Raw genomic sequence first — 19323 nt, forward strand, 5'->3', positions numbered from 1 at the left:
AGGACATGGAAATATGTATAAAAGTATAAATACATATTATATATTTACTTACTGGAAGGACTTAGTCTTGAATCAGAAATATGTACCATTGTTCTTGATCTTTTTTCTTAAACTAATAAAAAAATAAAATAAAACAATTATTTTTAAAAATGAAATATAAATATAAAATAATATTCCTAAATTAAAAGTACTTTTCTTGATAAAAAGCAAAATGTAGGTTATTACCTGTAGATTGTGTTCTCGTCGCTCTCAGCTGTTTTTGTAATGCGATTCATATTCGGGTCTAATATACTAACCCTGTTCTTAAATGCTAAGTCATTTATCATATAAAAACATATTTTAAATCAAAATTATTTTATCACAAAAATACAATTAATCATATGTTCAGGTAATTATTATCTAGTGAAACATATGTATATGTGTATGTGCTTAAAAGGAGGAGATATAATTTAATTAATGTTTATGTGGGTCTACCTGGAATCATTGGGCGCAAGGCGGGAATACACCCTGGAGGGGGCGCCAGTCCTTCACAGGGCAACACAGACACACACACACCTACGGACACTTTTGAGTCGCCAATCCACCTACCAACGTGTGTGTTTTTGGACTGTGAAAGGAAACTGGAACACCCGGAGGAAACCCACGCGGACAAGGAGAACACACCAACTCCTCACAGACAGTCACCCGGAGCGGGAATCGAACCCACACCCTCCAGGTCCCTGGAAATGTGTGACTGCGACACGACCTGCTGCGCCACCGTGCCGCCCAAAACATAAATATTTTTAAATTAAATTCTCCACTCAGTTCCTATGAACCCCTCATACGTTACATCAATCTTAGGAATTCCCAGAATGCCCAACCAACAGACCCACTCTTAATCAAAGAATCCAGGTCCGTAGTGTCACAGTACTAGTTTCACACTCATCTCCGTCACATTCTCTTCCTCAGGGGTTACCCTCTGGACTATTTCTCAGGACATTCATTTTGAATCGGTGCAGCTTCCACAGCCTCCCGTCAGGGACTACCAGATCACATCATTCAACTCCCCTGCCAATGGTCCTCTCAGGCATATCACAGATCCTTTCACAAATAAACAATCTCAGACTTGCACATGAGAAACTCTCTCATTTCTCTGAACGGGAGCTTTTGGGGTCTAGCTTCAATCTTCATCAGCAGAAGCTGCCCAAACTCCAGCCCAAGTCCCTCTGAGTTCCCCTTCCTTGCCCTGCTCACATCAGATGTGGTCTGCACTTTGCAAAGTAGTGATATAAACCAGTATTTTCTAGTTCACACGCATAACGTGATACTAGAGGCTGATCGCTAACAGCCACTTTCTAACCACAGTACATGACAACAGTATATTGCACAAAGTATAAACATTAGACAGTAAAACTCTAACTTATTTACATGACGTGGTGTCATTTAACATTGAATAGAACATAGTTACTCACTTATTTGGCATTCATGCACACACTACATCACAGTGACTGATAAGCATGAACAAATGTAACTCATATAAGTCCTGAATGCAACAATTACAGTGTGTGTGTAAGTTCGGTACATCACTCCCTCTCAAGCCTATGGTACAGGTGGTCTCAGGTAAACTTGAGATGGTAGCATTTTTGAAACTGTGCAGTTTGTGGTGAAAGTGTTTCATGAGAGGACAAATGGTAACATTGTAAACAACTGAGCATCTATGGGACCACCTTGATCAGTTTGTTCATTCTATGGATTGCCTCTGACAAAACGGAACACTTTGTAACTTACGTCTTTTAAAAATGTACTTAAACTTATGAATCTTTGGGGTTATGACAGTGTACGTAGCTGTCGCCACTCCAGATCCTCTGCAGTGACAGATTGCGGGGGTACCTATCTACGCGACTACACTGGGATGGATGAGACCACTCAGTGGATGAGTCCACTCCCCCTGGCTTCAGCTACTACAGTTGAATTGAATTGAATTGAATTGAATTGAACTGAATAATTGTATTGTCCACAATGTGAAAATTCATCTTCGATCACTCATGGCTTACAACACAAATAACATAACATTCACATCCATATACAAAAATAAATAAATAAATAAATAAATAAATTTAAATTCCCTCAAGAATTCATCATCTCCACAGCATTAGGTAAAAATGATTTCCTATAAATATTTCTAGTAGTTCTTGATGGCAGCTGTTCAAATTGTGAATTCATTGGATGTTGTAAATCCATTACGATCTTAAAAGCCTTTTTTTGCCAATAAACCTCTTGTCGTGTAGCCACAATTTACGATCCTATCATAGACACAACTAAAAATTTTGGTTATGATCCTAAGTCCTTTGAAGTGCTTACTCTTAAAGTTACTGCATTAAAAATGCAGCACTTTTTTTGCTCATCACAATCTATTGTCCTCCTGGCCCTTATACAGATTTTCTTTGTGAATTTGCTACTTTTCTCTTCAGAAAAGGCCATAATTGATGTGGATTTCAATATTCACTTTGATTCACTTAAAATTGCATTTGAATCCATATTGTATGCACTAGGGTTAACTCAAGGTTACTGGGCCCATTTATTGATGTAAACACACATTGGACCTAGTGTTAACACTAGGCATTGAGATTCAGAATTTATCTAATCTCTCTCTACATGAGATCATCTCTGATGACCATCTAATCATATATGAAATTGCTCTAAACCATATTATCTGTCCACAGCCACTCTATATTAGAAAGTACACTATAACAACTTTAACCTTTAGTGATTTTATCAATAACCTTCCAGACCTTACCACCATTTCTTCTCCAACTCACCCTAATGACCTCAAGCTCATTACAAACAACCTACAGTCTGCACTGTGTACAAACCTTGATAGTGCTGCACCAGTCAAGACCAAACAATTCAGAGAGAAAAAGCTAGCACCATGATACAGTGACAGCACGTGTGCCTTAAAACTAGCTGCTCGTAACCATGAATGTAAATGGAGACACACAAAACTAGAATGTTTCTGAACTCCATGGCAGCACAGCCTCGCTGACTACAAACATGCCTTATCTAACGTCAAATCACATTACATCTCTTCCCTTATAGAAAACAAAAAAGACCACTCTAGATTCCTTTTTAGCACTGTGTCAAATCTAATTGGCAACAAAAAGAAACTCCATTGTCCGCACTGGTTTCTGTAGTTATGACTTTATGAGGTTTTTAAATGATAAAATTGATTGCATTCGACTTAAAATCCAAAATCAGTCCAAAGTCACATTGGCTCTTGTAGATGAAATCCCCGCCAGCTCTGAGGTATTTGATAGGCTGGAAAATCTGGTAGGAATAAAAGGATGTGCCCTCTCTTGGTTCAGATCCTATTTGTCTGACAGTTATCAATTTGTTTATCTGAATAATAAATCCTCACATCATACTTTAGTTAAATATGGTGATCCACAAGGGTCAGTGCATGGCCCTTTATTATTAACACTCTATATGCTGCCACTGGGTAGACTAATCCTTAAGCATGGTATTCAATTCCACTGTTACGCTGATGACACTACTGTATATATCAGCCAAACCTCATGATGTTGCTTGTCTACATAAAATAACACAATGTCTAACTGATATTAAAGACTGGATGATGCAAAATTTTTTCATGTTATATTCTGATAAAACTGATGTCTAGGTACAGATACTCAGAAACATTCACTCAGAAATGCTGCTATTAATCTTGATAATTCAACAGTAATACACAGTACCATCATTAAAAACTTAGGGTAGCTTTAGATTCAACCCTCACATTTGATACCCATATATCTAGTAAAGTCCGCCTTCTTCCACCTATGCAATATTGCCAAAATTCGCCATATTTTATCCTTAAAAGATGCAGAAAAACTAGTGCATGCATTTATAACTTCATGTCTAGACTACTGCAATGCACTCCTGGCAGGGAGCTTGAGCAAAGCGTTACACAAGCTTCAGTTAGTTCAAAATGCAGCAGCCAGAGTGCTCACTAGAGCTAGAAAATTTGACCATATAACCCCAGTTCTCTCGTCCCTACACTGGCTACCCGTCATATTTCGCATTGACTATAAAATTCTCCTCTTAGCTTATAAATCTCTAAATGGTTCAGGCCTGCAGTATCTTACCGAACTGTACATACATTATCTCCCGTCACGTATACTTTGTTCACAGGACTTCCATCTACTCTTAGTTCCTCGCATTTAGAAAAACATGGCAGGAGGAAGAGTCTTTTCTCACAAATCTCCTCAACTCTGGAATAGCCTCCCGGTTACTGTTTGGGGCTCAGACACACTCTCAATCTTTAAATCTAGATTAAAAACCTACCTTTTCATACAAGCTTTGGGTTAATCACTCACTTTCAGGTTACTTTTTCTCTACTGGTGTTAGATCTGGTTTTCATATTATCATTACTCTGTATTAACCCTGTCTTACTACCATAGCTACAGCTTTCTGATAACTGCCAACCAGACTGCACTCTCTCACACCTGCTGTCCGTTGCTGCGTTCTCTTGCCTGGCCTGTGGAAGCTTTTTTGCAGGACAATTTTCCCCTGTTTTACCACGAACCTACTAACCCCTTTATTTTTCCCCCTTGTCTGGTTTTCTTTCTCCTGTCTCTCTCATGCCTAAGATGTCCTGCTGCTCTCCTGGAGCCGGATCTCTGTAAAGCTGCTTTGTGACAACTTTATGTTGTGAAAAGCGCTATATAAATAAAATAAAATTTGATTGATTGATTGATTGATACTTGAGCACTGGTGCTATCTGTCTCACATTGCCAGTATGGTGACATAGCCTGGTAGAGTGTTATCAGGTGATGCTCTGAACAACCGCTTTTCAACATTTCAGAAAATCACCACTGGGATTTCATTAGAAAATGTTTAAATTGTTGGGCAGGCATGAAATTGGTTACTCAATACAAACTACTTTATTAACCCCCTACTTTTTAAGAGTTCCCAAGAAGCAGTAGGTGTTCAACACCTTGGTCACCTTCCTTTCCACCTGAAAACAACCTTTCATAATCACATTCTGTTTATTTAACATTTTTTACATCATTTTCTTGAAAAAGAAAATATAAATAAGATTCCGAGAATAAAGTCAGAATTCTGAGAATAATCTCGGAATAATTGGCTGCACGTATAATAGGGCAGACACACAGTGTAATTGTGGAATTCAGCATGTTGCTTAAGTCATACTATAGATTTCAGGAATAAACACTCGGTTCTCTTCCACATGAGGACCAGACTGTGATTAGTATTTAAACCCTGAATCGGTGAGAGTCTGTCTGTCTACATATTATAGAATATAATAACCCAAACAGTGTTTCTCTAAATATTCTGATTATATTCTCTGAATTATACAGACCTTTTTTAATCACTTATTCCGAGATTATACTCAGAACTCTGACTTTATTCTCAATTTTTTTTTTTTCTTCAATGCCATGGCCCTAAGTCCGTTGTAGCCGGATCCAGGTAACACATGCACTATAAATTTGAGAGATGCTGTATTTTGTTCCGGCAGGATCCGTCTCAAAATTAGCACTGGTGCGCACGCACACACACACACCTGGATTTATAACCATATATAGAATTTACAATCAATGTGAAATGATCATTGGGTAACATTAAATATACAAACATTGCTAGTTTCTGACATATCTGCCAATAAAAGATAAGTGAGTGTTCCTGCTATGGATGTTCTTGATTTACAGAAACACCTTTCCTTGCAATTGGACTCTATTGGGTGGAGGGGTGTGTTTGTGTGTGCTACTGTATGAAATTAAGCCCGTGACAAAGCATCAGCAATTATATTATCTTTTCCCTTTGTATGATGCATTTCTAGAGGGAAAGATTGCACCAACAATGACCATCTCAGAAGACGGTGATTACAGTTACTCATTCAGTTAAGAAAAAACAATTATGGTTGGTTTAGACCACTATCGGAACCAAACCTGACCCAATGTAACTTTCAAAATGTTGCAAAGCTAACAGAAGAGCTGACGTTTCCTTTTCAATAGTACCATAGTTTAACTGATGTTTGTTAAATTTTTGGGGGGAAAATAGCAAAGAGGTGGTCAATGCCATGTTGATGCCATGTCAATGCCAGCTCTTCCAACAACAGAGCACCCGCACCTGTCCCATTTGCATTCACCTCAAGTTTAAATTTAGGTGCAGCAAGGAATGGAATTAACTTTCCTGATACAGGTACACCACGCAATGTTAACCCATCTTCCTCAGGGTTATACACAGGAGGGAGAACAGCAGCAACGGAAGCAGGGGTTTTAACAGCAAGTAACACATCAGCGCCCCCCACAGGATCAGGACACATAGGCCTTTAGCATATTAACATGGCATACACGACCCTCTTTTTCCAATCTGGAGTGTAGCTACACTGGTCCAACTGGTCGTGTGCGCCTCTTGGACTACATGTATGTTTAAATTATTTGGAGACTTAAGTCCTGTCTCTGCATCCTTGTTCGCCTTTTTCCCACAATGCCACCGTCAAGCTCCCAAATAAAGTCGTGTCATGTGACTAGTTTAACTTTGCCTTTTTTAACAAACTCAATCTTTTTAACCCAACATAAATTCAAAGTAATAGATTCTACATACATTTGTCAGTATTGCTTTTTTAAAACGTTTTTACATTGTATATCACAAAACATTAAATTAAACATTTTAATAACACCATCCCAGGAGAGTTACATGGTGTTTTAACCACATAATCGGTTTCAATAAGTGTGGATTCAATTTCATATGGACCAGACAATTTAGCCTGTAATGCTTTTTTTTTTTTTGGCAGGAAAAAAAGAACTTTATCACCAGGAAGGAATTCATAACACCTTGCTCTTCTGTCAAAACGGCACTTCATTTAACTTGAGCAGTTGTATGAGAAGCTACTGCATCTTTACAGGCATCAAGCAAACGTGCTCACATACACCAACACATTGCATTTCTCTGACAACTGCTCAGCACTCAGTGGCTCATGGAGCATCTTAAGCGATCCCGGAACTGCATGTGCAAATTCCAATTGTGCAGGACTAAACCCAAGAGATCATTGAACAACTTCACACATAGCAAACAAAAGAAAGGGACTCCCTCATCCCAGTCATGTCCTGGTTCAAGACAATACTTGCACAGCATATACTTTAGCATTTGGTGAAACTGTTCTAATGCCCCTTGTATCTCAGGGTGCTACCTGATGTTTAATTGCCATCTCATTAAGCACTTGAGAGAAGATCTTAGAGATTAAACTGGAACCCTGACCTGCTTGAATAACCTTGGGCAAACCAAACATAGAGAAAAAGTTCACCAAAGCCTTGACCACTGCTTTATGGTGTGCAATGGAATGGCAAATATTCATGTCCTGATTTGTTTCTGGCAATGGACCCACATCCCAGAATTATTTTCTCAAAAGATTCTCCCACAACAGGTATTGGCTGAAGGGCAGCAAATAGGGTAGAATGGAATTAACTGATTGGGGTTACCTACAATTTGACCAACATGACAAGAACAACAGTACTTTGACACATCACTTGAGTCCCAGACAAAAGAAACCTCAAAAACACTCATAGGTTTTAGTAGCCCCCAAATGACTAGAAAATGCATGTTCATGTGCCAAGTTCAAAACATGACACCTGTAAACCTCTGGAATAACGAACTGATGAATGGTGTTCCAACCTAAATCTGATGTACCTGTACGAGTCTCCTTTCGCTTTAGAACTCCATCACTCACATAGTAAGCAACTGCTGATTTATTTATATCCCCCTCTGGGGATATATCCTTCCACTAGATGGCAGTATGCACTTGTGATAATTATGTGCCATAGGTAGTTGTCAAGGGCCAGACAGTGATTAGATAGATAGATAGATAGATAGATAGATAGATAGATAGATAGATAGATAGATAGATAGATAGATAGATAGATAGATAGATAGATAGATAGATAGATAATAGCTGTCCTTTCAGACACATAAGCTTAAGCAACAGGAACAGGAACACCTGTGGATTTAGGCATTACAGATTAGTCTACTACTCTGCCTACTCTATTAGTTTCTCCTGAATTCTGTTCATGAATTGTAATAACCCCAAGATATCAATGTTCTGCATACACGGCTGTCTAGCTTTCAGATTAAACATGCCAGTGCCAATTTACTATTGCTTTAACTGTTTTGGGCGTTGGCACATTGTAATTGAATTCTCAGTTTGCTTCAAATTTGGAAAATAGCCAATGCATTCCCCTGTCCTTTTGTCTCTCTTGCAACGTGAACTCTGCTTTTTACGTGCTTTTCAGTTTAGACAGTATGGATATTCTGGGGTTCTGAAAAATCCTGCAGGGCACAGTGAGTGGTGCTTTGATAGTGTGGGTTTGATGGTTTTCACAACGATCTGTACATAAAACAATTTAAAACCACAACAGGATCTCTAGGGTGTATAACCAGAGAGGGTTTAAACAGACTTTAGTATGCTAATCTTACTGTGGCCCTCCGGGTAAAGGAATGAATCAGTTGAAATGGACGTTCGATTCACTAAACTGAACAGCTTGGAAGAACACTTCCAAGCGTGGTAAGAAAACACTTCCAAATACATGATTTATACCAGCATGGGAAAGATCGAATCAGTTTAGCCACTTCTATTCTTGCTACAGATCAAAAATCATGCAAATTATTATAAATGATTTATAATCAGCTCTACTGACTCTAAAGAGATCTACTGACTATTCTTTTCTGGGGAGATTGCACAAACTTACATTGTACATGATATTAAACACACACCCGTGATACACACATTTTATTATTATTATTATTTATATAGTCAGTATTAGTGATATGGTAATATTTTATATATATATATATATAAACTAGTTTTAATACCACAAGTAGTAGAATAAACTCACATTTACTTATTTTTCCCTTTGTCCTAAAAATATATACACAGTCAATACATGTTTGGTGCCTAAATTTAACTTTTTTAGCCAAAAGGAAATTAGCTAATGGCTAAAAAAAATGCGTCTTTTAGATTTTTGCAATTAATTAAAAGCTTAATTTAAAGCTTAAAACAACAACAAAGCAACAGCCATTTGCAGCCTGACTTTTCAATTATTTGCTGCCTACATTATCCTTGTAGCACCAGCACAAATCTGAGGATGGAAACATCAGATGTTAAACCTAACTTATCTCATCAGTTAGATACAGAGAAAAAAAATATTATTTCAGTATTTATTCACATTATTAATTCATTCCTTGTAAACAATATGTCATTTGTTACCACTCAACAGTAGTAAAAAAGAATCAAAGGGTTTCATTGTTCTTGAATGAATCACTATGCGATGGTTTCCTGATGTAGCCATTTGTAAATCAGTTTGGAACAGAATCTCTGATATATAAATGCCACTAGGTGTCAGTATAATGACTGTTTCATAATGTGAAGAAGAGTTGTTGGAAAACTGGCTTCTATTTCCTTATTGGCTTAATGCTTCTCCATCGTATTTCAAAGCACAACATCTCAGCTATTTTGATTCTTCACTAGATATCAGGAGTATGAGGTGCCAAATAAACAGCTGCTCTATCTGGTTCTATGAGGATGTTCCTTAGTGATATGATGTTTGTTGATATTTTTCTAATTCTATGACCCTGTGCCTGTAGATATTCTCCTAATTTGGCATTCACAGAGTGTCGGTCATAGTCCTGGATGGTCCAGGAGGGTCTGGACCTCTGGTTCTCCTCAGCATCCAGAGTCCTTATGTCCAGGTAGAGGGGGTTCTGTTTGATTTTTGGTTTTAGGGTGAGGGGTGTGATGTGCTGCTCCAGCTCGCGGTCTTTAAACTCCAGACTGGCCAATGCAGGACATTGACCTTCTGCCCCCTTCAACCACTTCTCTTTCTGTACAAAATAAATGTAACGAAATATATTGATAAGATCAGATCCTATCCTAATCCTATGAGATATGTATGTAAAAAAAATAAAAAATTAAAGAATTAATTTTGGATTTGTGGATCATTTAAAAGGCTACTTTCCTGGTTTCGTTGTTATGCCTATGTAGAGAAATCAACAAACTTTGCAGGACACATGTTCTCAACCTCTGGCATAAGAAGTGAACAGTATACTCTAAATATATAACAGTTTTTTCTTAAATTTCTCCACAGTTTGTTCCTGGCCAAATGCACCAACTACCTAGGTATCCCCAGTCACACAATGTTACAGTATATTGGGAGGATGAAGATCAGTAAATGCTTCCATTAAGGCATGTAAATCTAATCTTCACATATTTTTGAACTATCAGCAATGTAAAGTTAAGTGACAGCAGAACTTTCTTAGAGGAGAATGTTATCTCCTCAGTTTAGTTAGGTTACCTATCAGATGCCCATATTGACTACCATCATATTAAGTGATGAGAGGAGGGAGAACCATTCTGCTCACCCCCAGAAAGTAAGGCCACCTGCATGCAAACAACATTACATTTTCCATTATATGGGCTCTTTAATTACTGATGAAAGAAGATGTATTATGGATTCTGTTGAGAAGCCACTGAAAATGCAAAAGCGACACTTGTCAGGGTTTGTTAACGATGGAAATGAGGATTCTCTGAACATGATGAATAAAATATATTCCATAAGGTTGTGAACCCTGAATGATCTCTCTGTAAACACTCTTGGATAAATGATGAAAGCCTGTAGCAATAAGAGCACATTTTTTTAGTGAGACAGCTTTCACACAGGGCTGTGAAACACCAATATTCACCCAAACTAAGCCTGGATCGTTAGATGTAGCTTAAAGTGGAAAGTTTCCAGTCAACTTTTTCCCCTCAGGTCTCTGCACAGGGAATTGCATTTTGATCTGTTTCAGTAAATGCTGAACCATGACCACTGCTCTCTCATTCTCTTGTGTGAGCTTATCAGTTCAAGTCTGTTCCGACATCAAGGAAATTCTTCTGAACAGTAAAGCCAGATCAGCCAAAGGTTTACTTTTTCTTGTGTAATTTTATTTTTCAAGGAAAGTTTGATTTATTTAGCTGTTTATTTATTTAAATGTACTTCAACAAATAGTTTTCAATAAACTGATGACCCAGAGATAAACCACTGAATTTGTTTAGGATTGTTGGATTATGAAATTATTTGACAATTATATTACTCCCAGTTGATCTTTTAAGTTGGTGGTGTTGCTAAGCCGTTTAACTTTTGTCAATCAGGGCTGTTTCTACAGTCCCCCGTGTCATCAAGATAATTAAGAGTCTATAACAATGTTAAAATATTAAAGAGCAAAAAACTGGTACAAAGTGTTCAGATGTTTTGTGTGGCCATTAAAATTGTATTCTGTTTTGACACAAGTGAAATGGTGTAAGGTTACTAGCCAGCTAGCTGTAGTGTAGGATATAACTGCATTTAGTGCATCTGTATGCTACTTGGCTTGTATTCATTTTCAGGTTCTATCTAAAAATATTTTGAGGCTTCGGCTGCAAAGGTTCCACATACTGTTCCTTTTAATCGGCCCATTTTACCTTTAGTCATGCCTATTAACAGTTAAATAAGCAAACAACAAAGGAGAAAACTAAATGTCATTTTCACTGCAAGTTTTGCATTATTCTATAATATAACTGGGTTGTGGCCCCACCAAGTAGCATGTCACTTGAAGCATCCAAAGGTTCAGGAAATGGCCCCTGTAAATGGCACCCACCTGTGAATACATTCTGTTCTGCCACTGCCTCTGGCCCGATAATGCAGCCCCAAGTTGGGACATGCCATGGGTGTCAGGAAGCATTCCCACATCCAGCTGGAGGTATTGCTCTGGATGGTTATTGTTGGGGAGTACGGTAACGTCCATGTTCTTGGTGCGGTTAACATGGCCTTCTGAGTCTAACTCAGTCTGACTGCACTGATGACTTATTAATGAAGAAGCAGGTGTCAGTAACGTGTGCGTGTGTGTAACACTATCTAAACGCAGTGGCTGGCTTAAAACAACTCATACATCTGCATAGGGGTGTTGTGCAACACCCACAGGTTACTGATCCTACATTATACACACACACACACACACACACACACATTATCCTTTACAGAATATGGCAAAATTTAAAATGCACATTCAAATAATGATATTTTATTACAAGTAATTTTCTATTGGTCCATAAGTTGAGCATACCTTTAGCATTTACTACTGTACTGGAGGGCAGTTTTAATCCATGCTGTTGAAGTCCACTGTGATGGACTGGCACCCTCCTTGCACCTTGCTCTGGTGTCAATGTGACCCTGAACTGGATAAGGGGTTAAAGACAATGAATGCAATGAATGAAATCCACTTCGTTTTCAGCTAATATATATATATATATATCATTCCACTAGATGGCAGCATGTACAGGGTGTTAACTGGGTAGGCAGTTGTCAATATATAGATGTCAGTGCCAATTTACCATTGCTTTAACTGTTTTGGGCGTTGGCACATTGTAATTATACTCTCTGTTTGCTTCAAATTTGAAAAAAAAAAAAAATGCCCATGCATTCCATTGTCCTTTTGTCTCTCAGGGCCATCAGTAGAGATGAATGATTAGTCTAAGCTTTAACCAGGGGGTCTGAGGTAATTGCCTTATATCAGCAAATTTCTTTGATGAGGTATAAAATAAGCAAAGCAAGGAGCTGCTGTATTTATAAAAAATAAAATAAAAAATTTGAATACCCATTTACAGGTATAAAAACAAAGTGAACCACTGTTTACTCATTATATACAGGTATTTGTAAAATATACAGTCATAACATCCGGAAAGAACATAAACATCAATGCAGTCTGCTATAAATACTGTATTGGTAATGCATGAATATTTGAGCTGGCTTTTTCAGCAGGCTTTACCTTCATCAATAATCAGGTTTCCCCTGCTAGCATAATGCTATTTCAGCTAGTGCATCAGTGGCTTTACAGTTTGGTGAATTCAAGATTGTAACAAGCACCCAATTCATGTTTTTGTTTGTTTTTGTTTGTTTTTGTTTTTTGTCTTGTTTTTTTTTTTTTTTTTTTTGGTCTTGAAATGACACTTGCTGTCTGGAAACTCTACACCGTCTTCCAGCATAGACAGTGTGAGTACAGTTGCCAACTTTCTGAAATCAAAATAAGGAACACAGAGGCAGAAGAACCAGTATGCACTTCATTTCAAATCATTTTAACTGTAGTAAATCAGAAAACAAACATATTTGTTGTCACACATTTATTAAGCCAACTGCCATTAGGTCTGTCAGTGCCTGTCAGTAGCCTTTTTGAACAATGGCAAAGCAGAAGCTGTCTAATTACTTTCTAACAAATTATTTTAAGTTGCTAATTAATTACAATCTGAAGTGAAAGAATCTTTTTGGTCTAAGAGTCTAAAAGTCAGTCTCATCCATTTGTATCTTTAGTGACCAAAAATTTGCAATTTTTTGCTCTCAATTCTCAATTCTTTTCGGCAGGAATGGCTTCATTTACACACTCATGCTTTGTAAACAACAAATAATTATTTGCTGAAAATGGTCAAACAAGTTTGTGGATGCTCATACAACTTCAAAAGGTAAGCGGGTGGGATTTTTTTTATCATAACATAGTTTGAAGCAGTTTTCATAGGCAAATGGAAGCACTTTACAACAGGATCTGTACATAAAACAGTTTTAAACCACAACAGGATCTGTATTAAACAGAGAGGGTTTTAATAGACTTTAGTATGCTAATCATACTGTGGCCCTCCGGGTAAAGGAATGAATCAGTTGAAATGGACGTTCGATTCACTAAATTGAACAGTTCGGAAGAATCGGTTCAGTGTGGTAAGAAAACACTTCCAAATACACGATTTATGTCAGCATCAGAAAGATCGAATCAGTTTACAGAACCGATTCTAATTGATAACCTTGTTTACTAATTCCATTGATTTGAACTAAGAAAGCACCACATCAGTTGATGTGATGAAGCTTGAATTGCTACAGATCAAACATCATGTAAATTATGTCAGGTTATTGGAATTACAGTTTTAATAGGAATGGGCTACAGTTTTCATGCTACGTGAGATCTATATGCAGATTTAAAATGAAATTAAATGAAATGAAATGTTAATCAAGCCATTCACATTTATCAAGACTAAACTTGTTTACTTGGCCCACCACATTATTTCTGGGTTCCACAGAACTGTTCCTCAGAACTGTGGAACTGTATTTTTTTTTTATTTTTTAAAGGAATGTCCCAGGATTACAGTGGACTAATGGCTATAACCTTCAAATATGGCCTGATGTACACATATTAATTGCTCATAAAAAATGTAATGCACAAAACTCCACACAGACGTGCAGAGATAATTATGCAAAAACAATGTGTCAAAAACTGCAGATGTAAGTACTGGACAAGGCTTTATTCCATGAGAGTTTCCTGAAGTGACCTTTAGGAAAGTGCAGGTATGTGAACTGTATTTGTGGGTTTGACAAATAGGACACATCTGAATACTTACTGGGAAACAAACTAGCAAAAAACAGCAAATGTGAAACAGGTCAGGGTTCTTAACTACTAGGCCATGGAACACAAAAGACACCACATAGACAGCATGGTCCACAGTGGGCAGTCAAGAACATTTTCTGATCTCCAATGCCTTTCCAGGGCCCATCCACTAAAACACATGAATATGCACAGCTTTAGTACTGCCGAATTAGAGCATTGGAAAGAGGAGCACAACATGTCATTTTCTGCTTCTGTTATTGTTTGTTGCATTCTTTATTAGTGCAAGCTGTATTGCTATCATTCATCAGTTTGTGTGTAGAGCTGTGAATGACTGTGTAAAGGTGATTTGGTAGGTAGATGGTATGGCATCCATTTTATTTGGTTTCTTTCCGAGTTGTTTGTTTGTGTGTGTGTGTGTGTGTGTGTAATAGGAGTTGCCTTGAGGTAGAAAAGATGAGAATGTCTGAACTTCTAAGACATGATTATTGAAAATATACCAGAATTGAAGAGTCGACTCCGAACAACTCGACTCTCAAAGTTCTTACCCATGAGTCGACACCAATTCATAGATGCGTCTGAGTCGTAGAACCGACTCATTTAAGTTGAATCCCCAGCAGTGCTGGACTCCACCAAGTGCCGCTCCGCGGATCTAAAGACGGTGGCTGTTTAGAGCGAAGAGCAGCGGTGGTTTTCACTCGCTCCGCCCTGTGACAGCCGAGCGAAAAAAAGAGAAAAACTCCTCTCACTTCTTCTGCTGCGGGCTCGTCCTGAAGTCACCGCTACCAGGGCGAAGCTAACGGTCGAAAGTGGATAGACTTAAACGCTTAATAAGTTATATAGGCAACGGATAACACTGTGTGTCAAACTGTAACGTACACAAAATGGCGAGTCCAAAGGAGGATGCGTTAACGTTAGCTAGGTGGCGGAATCGCTGGAGCTAACGGCACCTAACTGAGCCGGGAGTCTCTAACTGTCACTGTATTTTTGTTTCTTCAAAAGGAGCACTGACTCACTCACTATGGCAGCGAACAAGTCTGAGAGGAAAGGGAAAGGAAACTCTTAACGGCAGCCGTGAAATGTAGAACTGTGCAGAGGTGAGTTTCCACTGACATTTCTAAGGAACTCTTCTTTTAGCCGAGCGGAACACTCAAATAGTTCCTCAAATATTCTATTGTGATCTCTGTGTGTTTTGTTTTGTTTTTTCACAGAAGCTAAGCCATGGCCATCCTCGGTCCTCAGACACACTCGACGTTATTTCTGTTTCTTTCTGTAAGAAAACTCTTGCTTTCCTTCAGACTCAGACTGAGCGCTCTCTCCTACGTGTGTTAACACGGCGACGGAGCTTCAGTCTGCGGCTTCAGTTTAACTCAAAATGCTGGTTCGCTGGTTCTGTGGAGCAGAACCGGACGAGGATAACAACATTTGGATTTTCTCTTTCGCCATTCGTCTGTTAATGCCCCCACCATGGCGGTGAGGTTCCGGAGACCGTGGCTGAGTGTGCTTGTCGGGGTAGTGGTGGGCTTCACCGTCGCTTCATGGTTAGTGGTGCCCGCCGTTTTGGAGCTCAACGCCGCCGGCGGCAAGAGAAAGTCTCCCCCGTGCTCCTACCGCAGAGACGGCTTGGCTTTGGGGAAAGTTTCGGAGGCCGGAGGGAGCTCGAGCAACACTTGGCGCAGAGAGGAGAGAGAGGAGGTCGAAGAAGGACAAGAGGAGAGTGTCCCCGGGGCGGACAGTGGACATGGCTATCCCCCGTCCAAACCCTTCCTCTATGTGGGGGTCATGACAGCCAAAAAGTACTTGGACTCCAGGGCGGTCGCTGCCTACAAGACCTGGACGCAGAGTATTCCCGGGAAAGTTGAGTTTTTCTCCAGCCAAGGCTCGGAATCAGTGCATCTGTCTGTGCCAGTCCCCGTGGTGTCTTTACCCAGTGTCGATGATTCATACCCGCCTCAGAAAAAGTCCTTCATGATGCTCAAGTACATGCATGATCACTACCTGGACAAATACGAGTGGTTCATGAGAGCTGACGACGACGTCTATATCAGAGGTGAAAATAAAGAAAGGGCTCTGCTTCTAATGAAAACTGCCTTTCTTTTGTGAATTTTATTAACCCCGAAAGGCACTGTATGAGATGTCTGCAATTTCTGGACAAGGCAAATTAAATCTCTTTTTCTTTTTTGAATATGTTACTCTCGCTCTCGACACAACCCACATGTTCACATGAGTTATGCTCTTGGTCAGATAACATATGTTGATTTTGTATGTGAGAAGACATTAACACATCATTTACTGGGACACAGTTAAATGTGATATATTAGTCAGTTTTACGATTTATTACATTTAATTAAGCTTTAAATGAGTTTTCTGTAATGTATGTGTGCATGTGTTCTCTTAGAAAATCAACAAAATGTGTCATTTTAGTGCAGCCCTCAAACATGTGCATACAGCTATATGAAGAAATTATTCCCAGAGCATATACATATTTTAATGCCCGTATGGATAATCTTGCTCTTGGATGGGCACAAGTAAATCACAAGTACAAATATTGTACTATGAATAACTTTCTGATGTGTAGGAAGGATCCAATATGTTTCGCCACCTTTCACTTCAAACTTGCCATTTTGATAATGGGAACTGCCTGTGTGTATTTATACTGTATATGCATTTAAGTAAATTCTGTGTATTCACAGAAAAAAATAAGCAGTTCCAAATATTTTTAAGTGTTTTAAGAAATAAAATGGAATTAAAAAAGTAAATCTTTTTCTTAGATAAAGGATGTCTAAGAAATGTTATCTTTCTTACATAAAGATGTTTTCATTGCCATATAGATTGATAGTTTTGAATGCTTGGACTAGTGCCTGATGTAATGTGGTTTTGCTTTTTTTTTCTTTGCTTCACTAATAATTAAAATAACATAGTTGATGCAACAGTGTTTTGCATGTTCTGTCATAAAGTGAAAAAATCATTCACTGAGTCTTTCAGGCATGCAAGAGAAATTTTCTTGAAGATTGAATGCAATAAAGACGGACCATGTGTGATACTGTGATAATGTATTTTATGACCACTCACATTCCAATGCACACTCTTGTTCTCTCATTTCTCTTTTTCATTCAGGTGAAAAAATGGAGCTTTTCTTGCGTTCACTCAACAGCAGTAAGCCATTATACCTGGGTCAAACAGGTCTGGGCACAACAGAAGAGCTGGGCAAACTGGCCCTAGAACCTGGTGAGAATTTTTGCATGGGTGGTCCAGGCATGATCTTCAGCCGAGAAGTGCTCCGCCGGATGGTTCCCCACATCAGCACGTGCCTGAGAGAGATGTACACCACTCATGAAGATGTGGAGGTGGGCCGGTGTGTCAGGCGTTTTGGGGGAACTCAGTGTGTCTGGTCCTATGAGGTAAGGCAGAAGCCTTTTTTATGACTTCTCAGTTTCTTGATATAATGGTCAAAATATTTGAGAACATAATTAATATTTGGCTTTTAGGAAGGGGATTACGGTAGAATGTCTCAATTACAGATGGCTGTGGTTAATTTAATTATACTGATCTATGAATGTGTCTGAATATTTATTTGCTTTGGGTATTCAGCGCATGCTTAGATTTCATTTATTTATTATTATTAACCGTGTATGGTCTTGTTATTTTGAATTATGCTTTTGATTGAGTGAGCAGTGTAGAACTGCAGAGGATATGAAGACATGCAGCTGATGTTGAATGATTTTGCAATGTTGAAACATAGCTTTTTATAGAAATATACTAAACACAAAGATGACAGATTTCTAAAATGTAATTGGTGTGACTACAAGTTATCATTCTGCCCCAATGGAGAGAGCTTTTCCCACAGCGAGACCAGTTCGTAATCAACTGTAGACTCACCTCATGCCTAAACAAGCAAACATCTTTGCATATTTATACCCCTTTTCAACAAGTTAAAACAGTTCCCAGGGGTTTTGTAATGACAAATCTGTGACAAGCTTTTTCAAAATACCACAAGGATCAAGCATCGCAGCCTAATCTCACCCAGTCTAAACTGCCTTTTCTAGAATGACCTGTATGATTTACTGTTCCTTTAAGTGAAAACAAGCCACACACAGCTCAGTAGAGCCCTGAGCACATAACAGCTAGAAGTGAGACCATGTTTGTTTGGTTCTATTTTTGCAGTTTTTCCTCAGTTCTGTTTTTCTTTCAGCCTTGGTTTTATGCTGAGTTCAGTGATTATTCTGGATTTTGTCTGTTTCACATGGTTTAACTCCACCTTTACATTCTTGGATAAGTGTGGGTCCTGCTCCTTGATTGGAGAAACTCAGATGAAGGGGTGGTACAATTATAATATTTATTTCTGTTCATTATGTAATAAGGGGAGCAGAATCAGAACTGCTCATATTGTCCCATGTTTTCTAATAAACATAGGGAACAAAAGAACACCAAACAATAGGATGGTATTAATTCACAGTTTGTATGTTGGTAGGCACTCAGAATACAAAAACTAATTTGCAAATGCTGTGAAGAAAACTATTTTATAACATGTCCGCTTTTATGAATTACATATTAGCTGCAAAGATACTATTTTAGGGGATATTCAAATACTGTTTGTTTAAAAATGAAAATATTCATATAGCAACAATGGTGCTAATTTCCACTCTCAGTCTAATGTACTGTGTGTGATAGTGATAGTAGAAAGCAGTTGTATATCCTTTCCTAGATTTTCAATTTAACAAGTTATTTGTTTAGGCTGGAGGCAAGCAAATGATGTAATTTCTTCAAAACAAGTAGCAAGAAACTCACATTTTCTGTAACATATAAAGCTTGTTTCAATACTCATTTAAATCAGTCATCTTTGATTTGATTGAGAGCTGACTTCCAAAACAGCAAGTGTGTAAAAAGAATCACTATCACTAT

At 38.3% G+C, this 19323-nt stretch overlaps 1 protein-coding gene across 2 annotated transcripts in view; it reads left to right on the forward strand.

The window, feature by feature from the left end:
* Positions 1-15052: 15052 nt before the first annotated feature.
* The window catches only part of chsy3 (chondroitin sulfate synthase 3), a 34880-nt gene continuing 30609 nt past the window's right edge, over positions 15053-19323 (forward strand). Inside the window, exons 1-3 of one of the 2 annotated variants that reach the window (XM_066651710.1) lie at positions 15053-15518; positions 15633-16471; positions 17539-17822. In XM_066651710.1, the coding sequence (XP_066507807.1) occupies positions 15889-16471; positions 17539-17822 (867 nt within the window). In that variant the 5' untranslated portion in view covers positions 15053-15518; positions 15633-15888. The remainder of the gene's footprint in view (positions 15519-15632; positions 16472-17538; positions 17823-19323) is intronic. The other variant, XM_066651711.1, reaches the window with a different exon arrangement.

Source organism: Hoplias malabaricus, chromosome 18 (assembly GCF_029633855.1).
Source record: "Hoplias malabaricus isolate fHopMal1 chromosome 18, fHopMal1.hap1, whole genome shotgun sequence".
Lineage (NCBI taxonomy): Eukaryota > Metazoa > Chordata > Actinopteri > Characiformes > Erythrinidae > Hoplias > Hoplias malabaricus.